The sequence below is a fragment of the Chaetodon trifascialis genome, chromosome 9, assembly GCF_039877785.1.
Source record: "Chaetodon trifascialis isolate fChaTrf1 chromosome 9, fChaTrf1.hap1, whole genome shotgun sequence".
Classification (NCBI taxonomy): Eukaryota; Metazoa; Chordata; class Actinopteri; order Chaetodontiformes; family Chaetodontidae; genus Chaetodon; species Chaetodon trifascialis.
Window position 1 is genome coordinate 17,631,297 of NC_092064.1, and position 20,242 is coordinate 17,651,538.

At 43.8% G+C, this 20,242-nt stretch overlaps 1 protein-coding gene across 3 annotated transcripts in view; it reads right to left on the reverse strand.

Annotated features, from left to right (window-relative positions):
* Positions 1-1,316: 1,316 nt before the first annotated feature.
* The window catches only part of grik4 (glutamate receptor, ionotropic, kainate 4), a 274,826-nt gene continuing 255,900 nt past the window's right edge, over positions 1,317-20,242 (reverse strand). For all 3 annotated transcript variants that reach the window (XM_070969982.1, XM_070969980.1, XM_070969981.1), the window contains 7 exons: positions 12,741-12,850; positions 11,317-11,490; positions 9,661-9,826; positions 8,697-8,922; positions 7,459-7,587; positions 7,201-7,319; positions 1,317-5,551 (listed from right to left, as the gene is read on the reverse strand). In XM_070969982.1, the coding sequence (XP_070826083.1) occupies positions 5,162-5,551; positions 7,201-7,319; positions 7,459-7,587; positions 8,697-8,922; positions 9,661-9,826; positions 11,317-11,490; positions 12,741-12,850 (1,314 nt within the window). In that variant the 3' untranslated portion in view covers positions 1,317-5,161. The remainder of the gene's footprint in view (positions 5,552-7,200; positions 7,320-7,458; positions 7,588-8,696; positions 8,923-9,660; positions 9,827-11,316; positions 11,491-12,740; positions 12,851-20,242) is intronic.

Here is a 20,242-nt window from a genome sequence, read left to right on the forward strand (position 1 = left end):
ATCTCACCTTGGAGAGAATTCTTGCACTCTGAAATCCTTCTCTTTGAGTACACGACAACAACAACAACAAACATTTTTGCAATTAATTGCCAGCAAATCAATAGGAAAGCTCTCACTTAAAAATGTGCACCAGTCTCGCTGTGAATAGGTAGTTTCCACTGATAGTCTGTTATGTCTTTCAGTTGGTGTTCTTAGGTCCAGTGCTCATTAATGGTTGTTATGGGGCAGATGTATACACGCATGCTGTTAACCTTGGGAAATCTGTTGCTTGGAGCGTAGACAGCAATTGTCTGGCAAAGGGATGCAACCTTGGCAGTAGGAATAGATTTAACAATTGCTTTTAAAAAGCAACAAAATACTGAATGCAGTTACAGACCCACAATATTCTAACATTTCTATACATCCCAGCTTTAATGTTTTGGCTTCCTAGAACTGGACACAGAGCTTGTGAAAAAAAAAAAAAAAAAAAAAAAATCTGAAATTCATGCGAGAGAAATGCCAAAAAAAAAAAAAAATAAAAAATAAAAATATTTACATGGCATGGGCTGATAAGAAATTCTCTCTTCAAGTATGGGATGTGAGCAGTTAGGGTGGCAAAATGCCTCAGACTCAGCACGGTGTAGCTCCTAAATCCTTGCAGAATAACAATCGACCACAGGGAAATTGGTATTGCTATGTGCTACAACTGGGTAAGCATGAGGAGTGACGTAGATTTTCACACACCTCTGCAGGCACTCATTGCTCATCATGGGCTCCATAAATCCAACAGCAGCTAGGCAGCGGTGGGTAGAGGTGCACTGGATTTATGGACCTGGAGCACCAGAGGCAGAAAGAGAAGCAGGAGCATGATGAAATAAATTTGACACAGCACTGACACACAGGTGGCGGCGAGTGTTTACACGTGCATGTCGCTCCTGTAAGAGTTATGCGGGTGTGTGTGCTGCAGATATGCTCTGTGACATGCGGGTTGGTGACAAAACTTGTCATCTCTAATCCTGCAGTGGAAAGATTGTGAGACAGGCACTCAGAGAGGGAGGGAGAGAGAACGGCAGACTGAATTAAAACATAAATCAGATGCAGGGCGTTGTGTGGCGCTACCCTGAAGAGAGAGAAATATCCAGTGAAAATCACAGTGATATATGGACTACGGGTGAGGGGATGCGTATATAGCACATGAGTGAGTTGTTAAACTCATTAGCCTCCGTTAAGACTTCCCACCCACACAAATTCTCAGCTGTTGAACTGATTCACAAGAGTGCAGACGTTAATTCAGTTATGGGAGAGAAACGAGAGGTAGATGCATCAGCTCCTTCTGGTTCACTCAGCTATCGTCATGTTTACTCAGCTAGAAAGCCATACATCCTCATAATGCCTCTCAGCATGCGTATATGTCACAACAAAACAGGTGCACCATCTGAATATTTTTCCCAGCGAATAATAAAAAAAAAAAATCTGAGAGACAAAGTGCACTCAGGCGCTATTTAGCATGACAGATTTGAGCAGCTGAGAAGGTCAAATACATCAGAGCAAAGAAAAGACAAAACCAGAACCCTTACGGAGCAGAGGTTGTTTTAAGAAATGTATTTATAATGGAATAAAAACATAACATAAGAAAATAAAGCATATAAAATATAGCAGCCAAACCCTGCCATCTCTCTCAGTGGTCTCCCAGCGAGGGTCGCCCAGTGTTTCAGTGGGATTTGTCTTAATTCTTACTCAACTGCTCCTCGTGCCTTCAAGGTAATTGGCAATCTCATTCCAACTACGCTTGATTTAGCACCCCTGTAAATGTTTTTAGTGTTTAAGAAGTTAGCATCGGGTGCAGCAAGAGCCTTCTTTACTCTCGTGAGTTTCTCAGTGACATTCAGCAAATGGATAGAAACTTCTTTTATAAAACTGGTAATGAAATGTGAGTTTTTTGTCTTTGCTATTTGCTCGGCAATTTGCCTCTAACAAGTTATTATATAAAGAAATATAGAAAGCTAACATGAACTGTCTGCGAGGAGTTGTTTTTCAGCATTATGCTCACAATCTGTGTCCGTATGTGTCTAAATGGCATAATGTGTCCATATAAACATTACACACATGTAGGTCTGCAGCTTTCTGTTCTATTAACATAATCAACTTCAAATGACTGCTACAACACTTTGGACCATTACTGAGGAGCCCCGTGGATCACACTGTATTTACACACCCTCTGCAGGACAATAATAGTTCATTACTTGAGGATTAGGCGCATTGGCACTACTGACGCTTCAGCAGATGATGACATAAAGCCTCTGCTATTTCCATTCATTTCTGTGCAGAATCAAGCAGATTCAATGCTGTTTCAAACACCGGCACGCTCTTCTGGGATTTTACACTCACTGCAGACCTGAGCTGAAATGCCATCTGAAGTCCTGAAACACTTTTTCAGCAACTGGCAAGTGGGAGAAAAAAATTCCCTCTAATAGAAACTCCCCTTATTTGTGATTCCAGTCACTCAAATGTTCAGAAACATCAACTCACTGAAAATTCTGTATTAGTACAACTGTGTTAATACTGCAGCTCACTCCAGGCCTATCAGCGCTTGATCCAGCAGTGTCACATGTTCACCAGCTTCTGAAACAGCAAACCTATCGTGGCTGCTCATAACAGGTGCTTCAGAAAATGTAGAGGCAGTGTGGGTGGATTCATATGTGGTGGATGTTAGTGTGCACATGACGAGACGAAACAAATGACTGAATGATTCAACAAGGTGACAGCGTGACAAATGTGTCTGATCATGATTCTGCATCAACATAAACACATTTCAACACGGTGAATGACCTCTGAAAATGCAGCTTTATAATTAGGATTAATTGCTCCGCAAAGAAACTGTATTTTTGTTATCGTAGGTGGAAAATACTCCTCTCAATCTTTAAGTCAATCCTCCGTCAATGATCACATTTGTTACCACTGGAGAAGTGTGAGGCAAAACTGCGGGGTAAGGTTCAAAGCCTTTTGGGTCCCCTTTCATTCGTATTTGGAAACAATAATAAGTTACAGGATTGCTGCGGATGCTGAATTGTTCTGCAGATGTTACTCTTGGGTTAACTTACTGTCTGCTGTTTTGTACTCTTTTCAACAACAGCTCTTTGCAGCCACAGTTCTATGGATTTTCGCCCCCATTTTTTGATTGTTACTCGTTTCTTCTTTCTTTTGTGAACTTGGAAAGGTGTTTGTTGTCTTCTTTATGTGTCAAAGAAAGACGCTGCTGCCTTGTTCTGCTGTGATTTTTTGGTGAGTGTGTTTTTTTTAGTTGTGTCGGCACTGTGATATATTTTGATTTTGTGACGTGTGAAGAGGAGGTCTGACCTATTGACAATGATCAACAGATCAGACATTTCAATGTATCCTTCACTCCTTTCCCCCGGTTTCTACTTTAAAAGAACATCTACAGACAGTTTCCATCCTGGACAACCTGCAGGTGAAATATGACGAAGATAGAAAGTGAAAACAGCCAATGAAAGAAACAGAGAGTGATGCTTCACACTGCGTCGAGTTGGTGGTGTAGTTTGGAGCGATGGCGACTGGACCTGATGGGTAGATTTAAAATGATAGACACATCGGAGATAAACGAGGAGCAGTGCAGACAGGTGGATGACCGCTGTGCCACAGCCAGGCTATTAAACAGTGACACCTTCAAACCAGTGGGAAAACACAGCGTCTATGCACAAAGTAACCTAAGGATTCTGTTGTAGGTGGTTTGCTCTCATTGTTGCAGCTCTGGAGGTATGTTTGATATAATGCAAATAAAGGCAACACAAACTGAATGACCACATGTTAAAGAGTGAATCAATTTGAGTTTACCACCTTCAAAAACAGCTGACTCAATCATCTTTCCGTTCCGTTCTTCACATGCATTAAAAATCTGTCTCAGCTTCATATTTTCCATTCTGCTTCGTGAAAACAAGAGTATGAAAATGGCAGGGAGCATCTTGGCTGATCTGAGCTGTAACACGCTTCAAAAGCAATGTGTAAAACATCACATTCAATAAAAGTTTAACTGCCTTGACATTTCAAAGAACTCAAGTCAAGTGCTGATATAAAAAAACGTTCTTTACCAGGGACTTTTGCTGGGTTTCATTCGGTTTCACTTGCTGGTCCCTGAACCTGAATCTCTCTTAAATATGTCAGATGGAGAAAAGCCTCTCGTCTCTAACGGTGAGCGTGTACTGTGCGAGAGACTGTGTGTATATATTTAAGTGAGAGATCATGGCGAGGACAGGTGATGAGACAATAAATGTGTTATGGTGCGCAGGACAGATGGAGGAGGAAGAAGGAGATCAACGGATGTCTTTGTGTTTGCGTGTGGAGCCATCGTGTTTTTAACCAGGTCTTCAAAACAGGAAATCATTCTTTCAGCCTCCACTTTAGCAATTAATCATTCAGTCAGCACCTGCCAACACCTCCAGACATGCATCGCTGTCTTTCAGAGATACCAACAGTTAAAACATTTTTTAATAGAATATCACTACTATAAAAGAAGTCCATGTGTCAGTATGTCTCTGTTCTCTACGTTCGGTTGAGTTTGTTGTCTCCTCAAGGCTGTGGTGCTTTCTTCAGCCACAAGATAATACTTATGGGTTTTTTGGCACTTTCAAAGTAAAAGGATTTGAAGGGTGACCTTGCATTAGTCTGTTCATCTTTGCAGCTCTTCAGAGGCAATATACGTTCATACAGTAAATTGTCAGATAAAAAAGAAACTTGTTGAAAGTTTTTTTTTAAAGAACAATCGAATAACAATATTCAGTACTGATAATCCAACAGAGGACAGAAATAATTTAAAAAGGAAAAACAAACAGCACAATGATAAATGACTGAAAATACTGCATAGTACAAATGCCCCGTAGCTGTATTTGTCCGTCCTGTTTCACATGGTACAAAGGGCCACCAGGGACAGACCACAACGAGACAGACTCATCAGTTTCTCCTATGACCAAAGAGAAAATTCACCCAAGGAGATTCCAAAACTGACTACTGGCTGTTGCCTCTAGGGCAAAACAAAGGTCGCAGCATTGTTCTGCCCTTTAAGATCAAACTCCGAATGGCTGAATCAAAAAAACCCATGTGATCTCTGATCCCTGGAAATTAGAGAGGTGGCTTCTGGGAAAGTCAGTCCTGTTGGAATTGGTGGGCGTTATTCAGGTTCACTGCTATTTGTGGTCTTATCCCACTCTATGCTCTCCTCACTGTGTGTGGGAGACGGGAGGGCCCCGGTGGCCCCCGCAGGACGCATCCTCAGTCCCTGGAAGCGCCGGCACTCGGGGCAAATGCGGATGTGGCTGCACCCTCTCGCAACCAGGGCAGCCTCCTGTGCCAGTCTGTGGGAGAGGGGCTCAGGCAATCCGGTGCCCCCGCATAGCTTGCCGTTGCTGAGGCTGACGGCTGCTGCTCGCGCCCGACGCTCCTCCAGGGGTAAGGGCCGCGGCCGCATCATTGAGGCCGCCCGCCGGCGCCTCACCTGCAGGCTGTCGCGACACAGGACGATCCCCTGGAGCTCCCGCAGCATCTCCTCACACATTGACTGCTGCAGGCACACACACAGGGAGAAAAAGATCGGGGAGAGGGGGATAAGAGAGGGAGAGAGAGGGAGAGAGGCCAGACAACTCACTGACTGACTGACTTGATCAGGACGGACTGATGGACGTCACAGACACGTAACATACATTTCACATATATTTCTATAGTGATAACAACAGAGAGATAACAACAGTGAAAATAACATACACAGTAGTACATGTGCAATTTTAAACATACTTTTCAGACACATACAGACACGTGACACACACGTTTTATCTCCTGGGCTGATGATGGAGTGCTCTACTGGGTCTCAACAGTATGTAAACGCAAACAAGTACAATGACAGACATGACGCTACAGCTCAGGTGCAAGACAGGAGAGGCCAATTATCAATCCACACAAGCTACACATGAGCCCAGTGACAACTATACAGATGCACACAGGCGTAAACCCGCACACACATCCACACAAAAACACGCACGCACACACCCAGGGTTTACAAGTTAGAGTGAAACATCGATCTGTGCTGCTCAAAAAGAAGAAATCACATGAGTTGGTTTTTGACTTTCACATTCTGAATGTTTATTGAATTAAAATCACAGTGTGGAGTTCATTTGAAAAGACAGTTATCAAGTTTTAAAGGAATCACACCAGAAGTAATTAGAACACTGCATGCACATCTTTCTCTGATGTACCGCTCTGCCATTTTTTCATTACTGTCATCCCCGCCTCAAGAATAGCTCTGCAGAGCTCCTTCGCTAACAGAACTGATCATTTAAACTGGCCTTTGTCCTTTGAAAATTCCTCTCCATACGGCAGGAGCTCTGTCACAAGACTGGACACATATTGCTTTCTAGTCCTCACTACAGATGAAGCTACATGTATTTGATTATATATGTGTATATATATGCCATTCTAATTGCTAATTAACACAGTTCTTAGGATTATAATAATCACACACTATCTGTGTAGACCACTTTAAACTTTTCACAATGAGAAATACCATAACTTCTGAGCTTTTCTTCTCTATGCTGAGTAGAAATTACACTTAAAAAACGATCCTCCCTTCTAATTCCTACATCTGGTGTTACTGATGGCCTCTTATTAAACTTCTGGTTGTCACAGCTAGTCCTCCACTGTCCATCGTTCAGCCCCTGATGAAATTAATGACTTCTGGTCTCTGACTGAGTGAAGATGTGCACACAATGCCTGACATCTTTTAAGTAAAAAGATGATTGGATTAAGGCTTAGATAAAACAATCACAATTATTCCTATGAGTAAAATCTCACTGGCAGCACCCTGTAAGCACGAATTCTCCACCAATGGGATCAAACTACATTCAATATTATGTACGATATTATTTCTATGTAGTCTTCTATTGCTATAAATAGAAAATAATCATCATATGCATGTAATCTGTGTGAGGTAAAAGTGAGGTATATCTTTGGTTTTGTGCTGATAATGTCGCATAGGCTGGACGCAGGCAGGCTGGGTGTCAAGCGGAACCCAGAGGAAGAAGAAGAAGAAGAAGAAGACGCCTGCTACACTTCCTGTCAAAGCTGGAAGCTGGAAAGCCTAGCAGCTCCGTGAGGGGGAGTGTAGCAGGGAGGGGAGAGGGAGACAAAGCAGATGCAGGTTAGATAGCCCTCTCTCACCTCATTTCCTGGCGTCTGCCTTAACATCCAGACAAACTCCAGCACTGCCATGAAGATAGCCACCAGCAGGCCGCACACCAGCACCACGAAGATACCGCCGATGTTCTCCATCCCCAGACCTGGAGACAACAGGGTATGGTGGGAGAAGTGAGAGAGAGCTGATGGGAGGAGGGATTTGTAATGGCAGATAAAGGAGACAAAGGAAAAGCTGAAATGGAGCTGAAGAACAAGGGGAACGAGGATTAACCGGAGACAAACCTTTGGCACGGTGGTCCTCCTCCTTTGGACACTTGCCACCATCCCACCACTTCCTTTTAAGGATCTCCAATCGATTGTCCTCCTGCATTTTGAGGATGGCCAGGTCAAATTCATCACGGTACACTGACCCTGCAGGGTAGACAGGGGCAAAGCTCACAACTGCGCACAAAATCTCCAAACTGACTGCATGTTTCCACTGCATGGAGAGGCTCCCCTCGATCGGACCCTCCTGGCTTTTTTTGGTTTGCAGACGCAAGGCCATTGTATGTTCTTCCATCCTGTATGTTTGTGTCGCATTGAAGATGATGTCACAGCAGTTTCACCCAGCATTATCACTATGACGATTGGCTAAAGGATCCCACCTACAAAGAGCCTGGTACCAAAAGCATGTCGAGTTGAGCCGAGCCGAGCCGAGCCGAGCCGAGCCGTACAATGGAGTGGAACCAAAGTGCAAACAAATGACATTTTGGGGACTTTCTCTAAATGTAAATATGAAATGATGTCACTCCGTTAGAAGACTTTGTTTCAACAAGTAATATTAAGATTTCAAATGTAAGAATAGGGGCTTGCTATGATTTTGCAGTGTTCTTCAGGTCACATCACACCATGTGGTACGGAACATCATCCACTAAAGACTGACTTTATCTATCTTTTAAAGATCAAAGGAAGTGAAATTAATCTTGTTTACGTTTAGGTATGTTTTTTTCCCCTCCTGCCTGCAGTTTGACTCGTCCTAGATCAAAGTGTCAGTAAGCCCTGTGTTTATGCTTTCAGAGCAGTGAGAGCTTCATACAGAAACAGTTCCACATTCAACGCGAACAAAATCTCAAATTCCCTTTCTCCCGTCCTCACCTCTCCCAGCACAGCGTGGAAACAGTCGCTCTATTCAGGTCCAACAGTGAGTCTCTTTTAGTTTCTCACTTTTTGCATCTTTTTCCCCCACGATGGCAGCTGATGGTTTGGCTTTTCCGAGGCTTTCAATTACACTCTCCAAAGTGACGTTTATGGTGTATCCTCTGACTAATGCCCCGCTCTCTCCATTCCCCGTAGCTTCAACATAAATTATACAGTTTTTTAAGCCAAATCATCAGCTTTTTTTGCTTCCATTTCAGCTGAACTTTTCCTCTCCAGTTCTTCCATAAACTGGCTTTTGTCGTGGCTGCAGATATCTGTCAGGCTCTCCTTTTTTCTTTCCTTACTTTAACTCTTCTTTGCCTCATCATCTCCACCCCACTCACCCAGTGGCATGCCAATGCCGTAGCCCTTGGTGTCCAGCAGTCCTCCAATCTGAGTCAGGTTGCAGTTCCTCTGGCGGTAGTACTCGTTCATGGTGCTCTCCAGCAAGTAGGCATAGTTGGAGTTGAGGACACGGGCGATGCCTTCCTCCGTGCTCTTCACAAACACACTGGGCTGCTTTGAGTGCATGAAGTTCCACATTCGCTGGTAGGTCTGGTAGCGAGAGTTCTGCAGAGCGGCCGGGAAAAGCAGACAGCGTCAGATGTGGGAGACAGTAAACAAAAGACTATCAGTTGCAGATATGTATTTTTCAGTTTTGCGGAGGTGGAGATTGTTTTTTTCATTTCTTTTCCTTATTCATTTTCTTCACTGATGGATTTATTCAAACTCTGTGATTCTCCAAAAGGTACAATGTGGTTAAATGTGAGTGTTTCTCCTTAAGCAAATCTTTTTTCCCTTGAGCAGTCTCAGCATTTAGAAGAGAATCTTCACTTAACATCTCCACCTGTCCTCTACTTTCTCTCTACCTGTCTTCCCTGACTTATTCAAGGTCCAGTGGATGTGTGAGTGCAAAGAAAGAGAAGGATAATGTCTCTCTTTCCCTTCCTCAATATCATCCTTCACTGTCTCACTCCCTGTAACACACTCCGTTTCTAACTCTCTCTCTCTCTTTCTCTCTAAGGTCAACACTTCAGAGGACTTCAGTGTGCCTCTCTTAGGGCACTAGACAGTGCCCCATCTCCATGAGTAGAACGAAATTGGTTGTGGTGAGGAACAGACAGGAAACAGATAAAACCTGTGGTTAGAGGAGGGAGACAGGAAGGACAGGGAGGTGATGAGGAGGATAACATCAATGATGGCCCATTGATCACTACGGGCTCTAAGGTGAGTCTGTTCGTATGCGCGTGGCTGTGACTTAAGTGTATACACAATCCATCACATGCAATGATGTGTGCAACCTCTGACCTGGAAGAAAGTCATTGTGGATCCTCCGTGCATGGTGCCGTACTCTATCGCCGTCTGATCTGCCAGGTCGTCCACTGACTCTATCGGCACCTCCATCCTCTGGACTGTTAGGAAGGCAGCCAAGTTGGCGGTGTAGGATGAGATGATGATTAATGTGAAGGCCCACCTGTGGAGGAAAGGAAGGGGATGAAAACATATGCATTCACGTAGAAAAGAATGTAAATGGACAGGCTGGTGTATGAAGATAGATTGTCTGGGTGAAACATGTGGGAGGATTAAAATAACTGCGCACCTGAGAGGAGAAGACACTGCAGGATTTTCAGTGGATGGATGAATGCGTGGGTGTGTTAGGATAAAGGTGACAATTCTCAGTTTGGGTGAAAGGAAGTGAAGTTTTAACTGCAAAGGCAGACATACACAGATACTCACTATGTTTACATGCAGTCAAGTAACCCTTTCATAGCCGGAATATCAGCAATAACCCGGTTGCACACGGCCATGTAAACACCAATCACCCTTTTGAAAAACCGGAATGTGCTCATATTCCGAATATGACCCCTGGGTTACTCCTTTTCTAACCCGAATTTTTGGTCATGTATACGCCTATCGGAATATCCCCATCGAACGGAACATTAATTTGTGTTCTGCACATGTTCTATTCGCAAGGAATCTTGGTCTTTTGAGTGCACGTAGCATGGATATGGATGGCACAGCTTCGGCTCCATTTCCTATTTCTTCACATTCTCGCCTTCCATTAATGAAGAAAGTGAGACAGAATAGTCTCAAGTACTGGTGGTGGGTCAGTACCAGCACCAAAGCGCAAACGAAGGCGACTGCTACCGGCCCCGGGCTGCTCATTTTCCGCCGTGCTGCTGCTGTTGTTGTTTTTGGATACAGAAAGAAGAAGCTGAAATGACTTGCATTGCGTCGTGATGTTCTCCGTGTGTCGCTTTTTTGATCAGGATATCCCAATTGAATGCTCACGCATGTAAACAGGTTATTCCGAATGTTTCAGAAACCCGAATATTGACCATAACCCAAATATTCATCCATCCAGCCATCGTCTATACCCGACTATCCCTTTCGGGGTTACGGGGGGGCTGAAGCCTATCCCAGCTGTCAATGGACGAGAGGCGGGGTACACCCTGAACTGGTCGCCAGTCGACTGCAGGGCAACATATATAGACAAACAACCATTCACACTCACACCTAGGGGCAATTTTAGAGTCACCAATTAACCTAATTAGCATGTTTTTGGTCTGTGGGAGGAAGCCGGAGTGCCTGGAGAGAACCCACGCATGCACGGGAAGAACATGCAAACTTCACACAGAAAGGCCCCGTCCGACCCGGCGACCTTCTTGCTGTGAGGCACGCGCACCACCTGCTGCGCCACCGCGCCGCTAACCCGGACATTGACTGCATGTAAATGTAATGAATGTCTCACATATGCACATGCACAACTGCCATCACTATCTCATCTTGGGCCCTTGTCCCGTGAATCTGGAATGAAGCTTAAAGATCACATCAAAGATGAAATGCATTCATGATGGACCAATGAGCATGAAATTAAAACAGCACAGAATTGAATGTGTGGATCTGAAAGCTGAAAACACACAAATTCACTCATGTTTGTGTGCCTCTGCAGTCAATACTAACCACACCCCGCTGACACAACGTGTGGACAAAGCTCTGGGAGCAATGGTGGATCCTTGCTGCATGAAGCCTCCAACAGGGAACCAGAAACTGTTACCAAGCGAGTACTGGTTGATCAGCAGGTTACAGCGACCCTTTAGACAGGGGTGTGGGTTGTACCACTCATAAGGTGTCAATCTGGGGAAAACAAGACAATGTTAGACAACAGAGAGAATCACAGGAGGCCTCATTTAATGACAGCGGGAATGAAAGTTGGAATAAGTATTCTGACAAGAGCAAAACTCAAGAGACAGAGAGTGAGCGAAATGGAGAAAGAAAGGCAGAGATAGACAAGGAGCAAAACAGCTCAAACAGTCAAGTGAGTGCAAAGTCACCTTGGCTCTCTAGAGAGAGAGAGAGCCGACCTGCTTTTCTTTACCCATGTGCTGCCAACTTCAACAGCGGGGGTGAAGGAAATGTAATTGGTATATTCAAATAGCGCATGAAGCTAAAGTTAGGTGACAACTCTGTTAGATGCTAAAAACGGTCTTGAAGCGAGCGCATGATTTCTTTCCGATCTGCTGAAATTAACCAAAAAAAGTTACAAAGAAGAAAGTAAGCAAAGAAAAGAAATTTGAAGGGCAGCTTCACATTTTCTAAGTCTACCTTATTACAATACTCACATCCCCAAATGTACATTGAAACATTAATCATCCCCCCTGTTCATACCAGCTTTGAAAAGATCCATTCATAAAACAAACGGGTAGAGAAGGAAATTCATAATACAAAGACTGTAAATTTGATAGACACCCACCAGATTCATCTAATTCAGACTGCTGAAGCCTCATATTAGCTTCTCTAGATGAACTTTGCAATGTATTTTTGAACAGAAACAGCGACTTTGGATTTTATTTCTGTCATTTTTGGAAACAGGAATGGAATTAAAAATGCATTAGTAAGGGATCTTTTTGTGGCTGGCATCAACAGGAAAAACAATTACTGTTGTTGTTCATATGGCAATTACAGTACATCACCTATACAGTCTCTTTAGAGAGGCAATACATCAACCTGTTTGGGGAATGATAAGCTGGTTCCAGATGGTGTTACATAAGTACATAAAGTGTCCTCATAAGATAGAATGTAATGTAATAATGTTTCCGTTGTATAAGCAGTAATAATCTGCAGCTGCAGTCGTGCCAGTTCCCTCCCTGACCAGCAGGTGTCAGTATGATGCTGGGGACTTGCCACTGGGAGGAGAACCTCTCTTTCACAGTGATGTGGAAGATCAACTGAAGAGAAGCGATGGAACAGACACCTGTTTCCTCCTCCGTATAACACCCAAACAAACCTTTTTGTCTTCTTACTGTTTGTACTCGACCCCCTTTGTTTGTCTCAGTGCTCTCTTTCTCTCATCAGTACAGAGTCTATTTTACTGGTGAGCTCCTTACCTGGCTACCAGAAAGAGAACGCAGCTGACAGCCAAGTAGGCCAGAAGCATGAAAAGCCAGACTCCAGGGGAGAAGGGATCCAGGAAGGAGAAGTAGCCTGGCCTACGGCCCTGAACACACACACACACACACACACACACACACACACACACACACACACACACACACACACACACACACACACACACACACACTCACACACACACACGCGCGCACACACACACACACACACACACACACACACACACACACACACACACACACACACACACAGAACAGGGTTAAAATCATTACACCCTGTACAGACTATGTAAGATGTTCAAATCACACAAGCCTATGCAACATGGGCTTTAGCTGAACTCGGAGGTGAGAGGTTAAATCCTTACTTGTAAAGGTGAAGCTGAACTAATCAGCATGTGAAAAACATCACAGTCTCTTACGTCACCTCTGTGCAGTAAGCGGCAAGATTAATTAAAAAGAAATGCTGCTGTATTTCAGTGTTGATTCTTTGTGCCGCAGGCCAAATTTGATCCATGTTGAACAACATCTACTGCCGCCTGTGTAATTTGGAAAAGATGAAAAAGGTGACTGGGACAGTAAATAAAGGGATTTCGATGTGATAAGCATAGATTTTCCTGTCCTAAACTGATAGCACTATAATTATATGAATCTCATTTGCATGTAAACATTCAGATCAACATTGTTCGAAAGCACAAACTCAGTCTCCCATAAACTGTCAACAGAGTGGCACACTGCTGGATATTGATACAACATCACAGATAAGAGGTTTTATTTCAGGGATTCTGGCACTGAAAAAATAAAAACAACCGAATTAACTAACTATTTCCGAGCAAAGTCCTGTTAATTGGTATATAGCATGCTTTCACATGAAATTACAGTAGATAGGTCCAATTAGAGGTCATAATTACTAGCTACAGCTACCATTTGAGCTCTCCACAGGGTTGCATCCAGTAGAGAGGAAAAGGTCAAATAATCATCTAAACCATTACAGCTACGTTTAACAGAAATTCATGTCTGCGACCTATCGTTGACTTCCTGTAAGACTGGGAGTGCACAGAGTCCCAGCTCAGGGGAAAAAAAAGAGATTAATAGCTTTGGCTTGGACTGAAAGGCTAGCTGTGCCGAATCAGCTGTGGGCTGCTATGTATCGGTTAGGGCTGGTAACCAGTGGTAGAGGAGATAAAGTGGCTGAAATAGGGTTGGCAGCTTGTAGACCAATGGGAGTATAGGGTCTAATTCCTAATGTTTTGTTATTCAGCACCAACAGCTATTGTCCTCTAAATGAAGCCAATTACTGATGAACCAGTGCCAAGTATGAGAGTGACTGTGTGTGCTTATTTAAGTGTGTGTTTGTGTATGCTCGTATTCCTTATGTGTATGTTCAGCGTATAGCCCGGCTGACCAAACATGAGCAAGGGAATATGAGCCATTTACACAGAGACGCACGTACGCCATCTGTTAATGACTACGAAATGGAGGTGGTCATCAGGGCCCGCGAGACAGCAGAGGTGATCAAACAACCAACTGTCCAGGTGTTGTTGTAAGTGGAACGCACTTAATCGTGTACAACCCCGCGTCGAAAAAAGCTGGGCTGTTGTGCGAAACATAAATGAAACAGACAAACAATAATTCTCAAGTGAAAACAGGACACAGACAGTATACTTAATGTTTCACTTCATCGAATTCATTGATTTTTGTAAATATCTGCCTATTCTGAATTTGATGCAGCGACACGTTTCAAACACGTTGAGTCCGATGCGTCCAAAAACACCTGTTTGGAACATTCCACAGGTAAAAAAGTTCATTGGTAACAGGTGATAGTGTCATGATTGGGTATGAGTGAGGATGGGCTCGGGAACACTTTGTAAAAACCGTCATCGGTAAACAGTTCATTTGTTCATGATTGCATTCTGTTTCTATTTATGTTTTACACAGCGTCCCAACTTTTTTGGAATCAGGCTTGTAGACATTCCTTATCTTCTATTTGTGTGTCAACAGGCAGCACTGTGCATCCCAAATCATTCGTACAAAAAAAAAAACTCATTAAGGTACTCCTAGAGGACATCACACAAGCCAAAACAGTGCAGCAATACTTTTGCAAGGCTCTCCAAAATTAAATTTGCAGCAAGAGGGTGAAATCATTTTGGTGGGCATTTGTTATGATAAACGAAGTCCCATTTAGACTTGCGCACAGATGAAAATTCATTAATGTGTCTGTAATCACTTGCATATTAGTGGTGCAGAAAGCAGGAGAGGAGAGTGAGATTCAGTGTAATTTTTAGCAAGATTCAAATCAGTCTGCCAAGTCTTAATGTGTGTCTGTCTGTCTGCAGAGTGTAATGCTTATGATGATGATGATAGCTGCCCGAAAATAGAACAGTGGAGTGGTGAAACACACAGTGGCCATTTCAGAGGCCCTGAGATACTACAGTAGTAAAGTGAGTATCACTGCCAAGCTGCCTTTTGTTGGCGCTGGGATTACGACGGTAACAGCAGTATGTGCTGACATGAGTCCTCCTGTTTGCTGGTCCAGTTTGGAGCATGCTGAACCAGCATTTTGTTAACTGCTTGCCCCACTTGTCCACATCTTAAGCTCCCACCAAGGTGCTATTATTAAGATGAAGAGAGCTGCAGAGACTCCCATGCTAACAGATGGTGGAGAAGTGAAGGTGCAGAAGAGCAGATCAGAAATAGAGACAGAGTGAATCGTAGGAAGATACAGAGATCACAAAGACAACAGGAAAACAGAAGGAGCTGCTGAGAAATCCTGACTCTGGTGCTGTCATACGTCTGCTTTAAGACTCATAAATAAAGTTGTGTTTTCAGGTGTTGGAGGGGAAATTATCCACAGTGAGGCTGCAAGAGGCACACTAATGAGCTCACATAAATTCAGATATTAAATGCATTCAAAATCTGTGTGCACTTTCCAAACTGTGTCAGGATATATTCTGTGGAAACATTTATTTTTTTCTCCATTTTACAACATTTCAGGTCTTGTAAACTGAACAGGCTTAATTAATCTCCCTTTAACTATCACCTGGGGCAAAGAGGCAACAAAGAGCATGATTGTGGTTACTATAACGTCTGGCATAATGTAATGTTTTTAATGCTGCCCTAATCAATATTTTTAGATATTTTTATATTAACAATGGATCAAATGGCAACATGTAATGTGGAAAGGGTTGCCCGCACTGACAGACCAACACATAAGTAACATTAATTCGTGCCTTTCATTGTTCTGCTTTTACTGCAGCAACATTGCTGTTTTGGTTCACGCTCAGCGCTCATATCATCCTCATTCCCACTCCTGCTCTGATAAACCTGCTGCACACTTACCTGCTCCGCACCAAACAGCAGTCAGACAAAGTTAGATATTTCCCTCAGGAGTGGGTGGAGACCAAAAACGGAGCTATAAGGAGCGTGAATATTGGACTTAAATTGATGAGGATGCTGGAAATCCAAATCCAAATGAATGCTAATGTTGCTCCTTGTCTGCTGGATGTGTAAATACTGCAAGCAACTTTTTGCAACAATGCTCGCCATAATAGTTTTAGAAAGGTGATGATGCGCCAATCTTTACAGCAGAAAGTCTGATTATGCAGGTTTAAATTAGCTTTGCCAGAGCATCCTGAGTTCACATTACAGCAAGTGCACCACTGAATCCTGGTTTGAGCGGAGGTGGCCCATAGGACAGGCTGACTGACTCCTGTTTCTTTTGATGTAAGGAAATGATGAAACAGTGCATCTGTCCTTCACACTACTGTAACTCTGATTCATCTCTGCAGTTGAGAGCTCAGTCTCACTGACGTTAGCGCAGTTATAAATAACTTATGTACGCAAATATGGAGTGTACTTAGCAGTTCACAAGTTCCCAGTCCATCCAAATGGCCGAGGATTATTGCTTAAACAGTGAGTTTGTATGGGTGGTCTGCTCTCTGTCTTCATTTTGGAAGGTGGGTCTGTGTGTGCAAGACAGACTGTCAGCAGCTGCGTGTGTGTTTGTGTGTGTGTGCGTGTGTTTCAAAGCTTGTCAGCAGCTGTCTATGCTGTCAGTTATCCGCAGCAGGGCAGATACAGTACGTGCTCGGGCAACCTGGGGCAAGGCGAGCACCAGGGCTGAACGCAGAGGTGGCAGGTAAGTGACTTCTGGCTGGGGAAAACACAGCAAGCGTGCCTAATGTGGCAGCTACTGTTTACACTTGGAAAGGACAGAGGTATCCGAAAATATGGCAAACAAAGATGCTTGAACAAAAAATGACTGAATAAAGTTGTAGTTGTTGGCTTGGTGCGTGAGTTAGATATGAAACCTGCTGCAATACACTAACACTAAAAGTGAGTATTTGAGTATACATTATAGCCACAGGTTAGCCTGGCTCTGTGCTGCCGTATTTAAATTATTTTTATTGGAGGCAGGGGAATAATTTTATAGAGGTTTATCGTCACGTTCAGATGATAAGAGGGCGTGAGGCAAATCAAAGGGTGGAAGAGACTGCAGGCGTGCTAGAGAGGGCAAAACATCCTTTATGACCTGTTTTTATGAGTACATCTCAACAAATAGAATAGCGAGGAATTGCTGCCTATTATAGCATGTATATATCCCTTCTCGCTCTTAACACACAGATAAAGAGCTCATTCATTTTACCTTGCACTGCCCTTGTTCTTCTCTCAACTTCCCAATGTCCCACCTTCACCACCCCGCCTCTCGCTGTCTCTCCCTCTCGAGGGATTGCCTGCATGCCAGGAGGGTGGCTGAAGGAGCTGGTGAGGTTATCCAGTCAAGGATTTCACCTAGTCATCCTGCCTCTTGGTATTCATCCCACACTGTTGCCCCCTGAGGCTGCCTGCCTGCATACTGAGTCACTGAAGGAGACTTCCCATTGTCATTTCAGCTCTCACTCTCCTGCTCGCTTCCCTGCTCTCATTCCTCCATCGTCTCTCCACCCCTTCTGCTTCGCTTTCTACCTATTTCTTGTTCAGTGTCTTTCATGTCATCTTTCTTCCTCTCCCTCCCTTTGTCTCCCCAACCTTCTGTCCTTTTCTTTCCCGGGGTCTTTGATAGTGTGCGCATTTCTAATTGTGTCAGAGTAGAAGCTGTCAGCTGTTACGGTAGTTGAGATAGCCACAGGGGCAATCGGCAGAGAGCAGTTTGATTTGGCAGAGGTCACAGGGTCATATTCACAACATCCTGCTGCCTCTTGAGCCCGCCAGGTTGTCTGGCTTTATGTCTGTGTGTTTTGTACACGCGTGAGACCGTACAGTGCAGTGTGTGCCTTTGTGCTGTTATGTGTGTGGAATTATGTGGGTGTCTCTGTGTAATTCTCTCTGAGGTCGTATGTGGCCACTGGCCAGAGAGTCAATAAAGCTCCGTATGCCGCTCTCTACCCGCAGGGCAGCTGCTGGATCTGACATGGCTTCCACACAACTCTAATTAACTCCTATGTCTAATCAAACGCCACTTTCTCATTCTCTTCCACTTACACACACTTACTTTGTCACGCTGTTCCCTAAATAAAGGAAATGTTTAAATGGTCTGATATATAGTACCACAGAGCGCTGGGATCTTGGGGATACAACATACAGCTTTGCATTGTACATATGATGAATGCAATGGGAGGGATGGTTTTATGAGAAGAGGTGGACAGTAGCTCTAGGTTACTTCTCGGTCTATAACTGTGACGTTCAATGCACATATTGCACTGGCTGCAGAGGTGAAGGTGTGCTCTTTGATTTGTGTGGAAAAGCAAATCAAATTTATTTATATGGCCTCAAACCACATGCATGACTCCAAGCACACACGCCATATAATATACACTATTACATGATTGTATATAAATATTACTCTCTCCAACCTGCCACAAAATAGTCAGACAAGACAGGTGGAGAACCCAGACAGCTAGAGCTCATCTTCTGCAGACAAGCTGCAAGCTGTCTGAGGTTTCTTGCTGCATTTTTCATTTCACTGTGGCACCCCAGAAATCATACAACAGAAAGAGCGTACGAGGCAACAGTGATCCCTCCAGGGAATCAGATCCCCGGTCTTTCTGTGTAGCATAAAACACTGACACAAAATCATGTGACAGGTAATTAAGTGTTGTGATTTGCTGCTGCTCTGAATGCTCCAGAGAAAAGCTGACTGTGACAGTTTTTAGAGTGGAGGAACACGTCGAGTTGGAGTTAGAGTCCAGGTTTGTTGCCTCTCTTCACACAGGAAATTCATTTATTAAGTTTTGCTGCCTTTGGTCTGAAGCAGTTTGAGATAACTTTAAATGCACATGAGTCACTTTGCCAAAACAGGATTATTTTATTATATATGTATATTGTTATTGAGAAAATATTGTCCATATTGATTGGCTCAGACTGTGCGTCACAGCCTTGACACATGGAAATGAATGACGAGACAACAAAGATGCACAATAAAAAAGAAAAACAGTGTTTTACAATACACACTGACAAAGAGGAGAGATGGCGATTAAATGGCCGATAGAGTCTGAGTGTAATTAATACTCAACAGGCGCCTTTATTTTATTGCATTCGCTATTTTTATTGATCGGACTGAATTTTCATTTAAAGTTTGAAATAAGCAGCAAACCCTCTTGTAGAAACCACTGTGCCTCAGATCAATAGTCAGTGGATTAGAACTAAACAAGTGCAGTCACAGAAATTCACATATCGAATTTTAGAGGCATGGAGGGGGACAGCCCTGAGTAAAATTGGAGAAGATGCCGTGAGGCGATGCGAGAGCGAAAAGAGCGCGAGGAAATGATGGCGGCACCTCTTATCTTGCGCCTTTCTCCTTTCTATCTTTTCAAAAACTCCACACACCAATGCTTTATCTAAATAACTTTCTTCATTTCTCTCTTATTGACCTCTTAATCAGGAATTTGGGCATCAGCTGGCTTAAGACGGAGCTAATTCAACTCTGTGACTGTGTGTGTCAGCCCTGAGGGACATCAGCTCCATATCACCCCCTGATGCTGCCTCCCACTTCAGAGGTGATATGCGACCCGACAGCCCGTTTAACACTGCATCTGCTGTGGACATCGATTGATTCTCCCCAACAGTTGGCGCTCAATTGAGTCTCTCACTGGTACACCTATTAGCACTGTGCGCTGACGACGGGGAGGTGAGAATGACGGAGGTTTACGCGGGCAGGAGGGAATGTGAGTAAACGCCCCTCTGGGATACTACACTAATGTTAGCTACCGCACGTGCCAGAACACCTCACTGCGGCCTGTGGCCAGAGCCATACCAGGCCTCGCTGTGTCACCTTGGGTTTTGGGGGAGGACTGATGATTAATGGGCCACTGATTCTGCAGACACTGGCTCATTTCCACCTGCACGGCTGTTGTTTCGCTGTTTCTTGCTTGGGCTTGCTCTCTGCGGAGGATGGAGGGCGTTGCGTGTGTGAATAAGATGGCTAAACTCATTCCGAGGGCAAGCAGGAAACAACTGTGAAACTGCTACATTCATCAGGAAGTTCA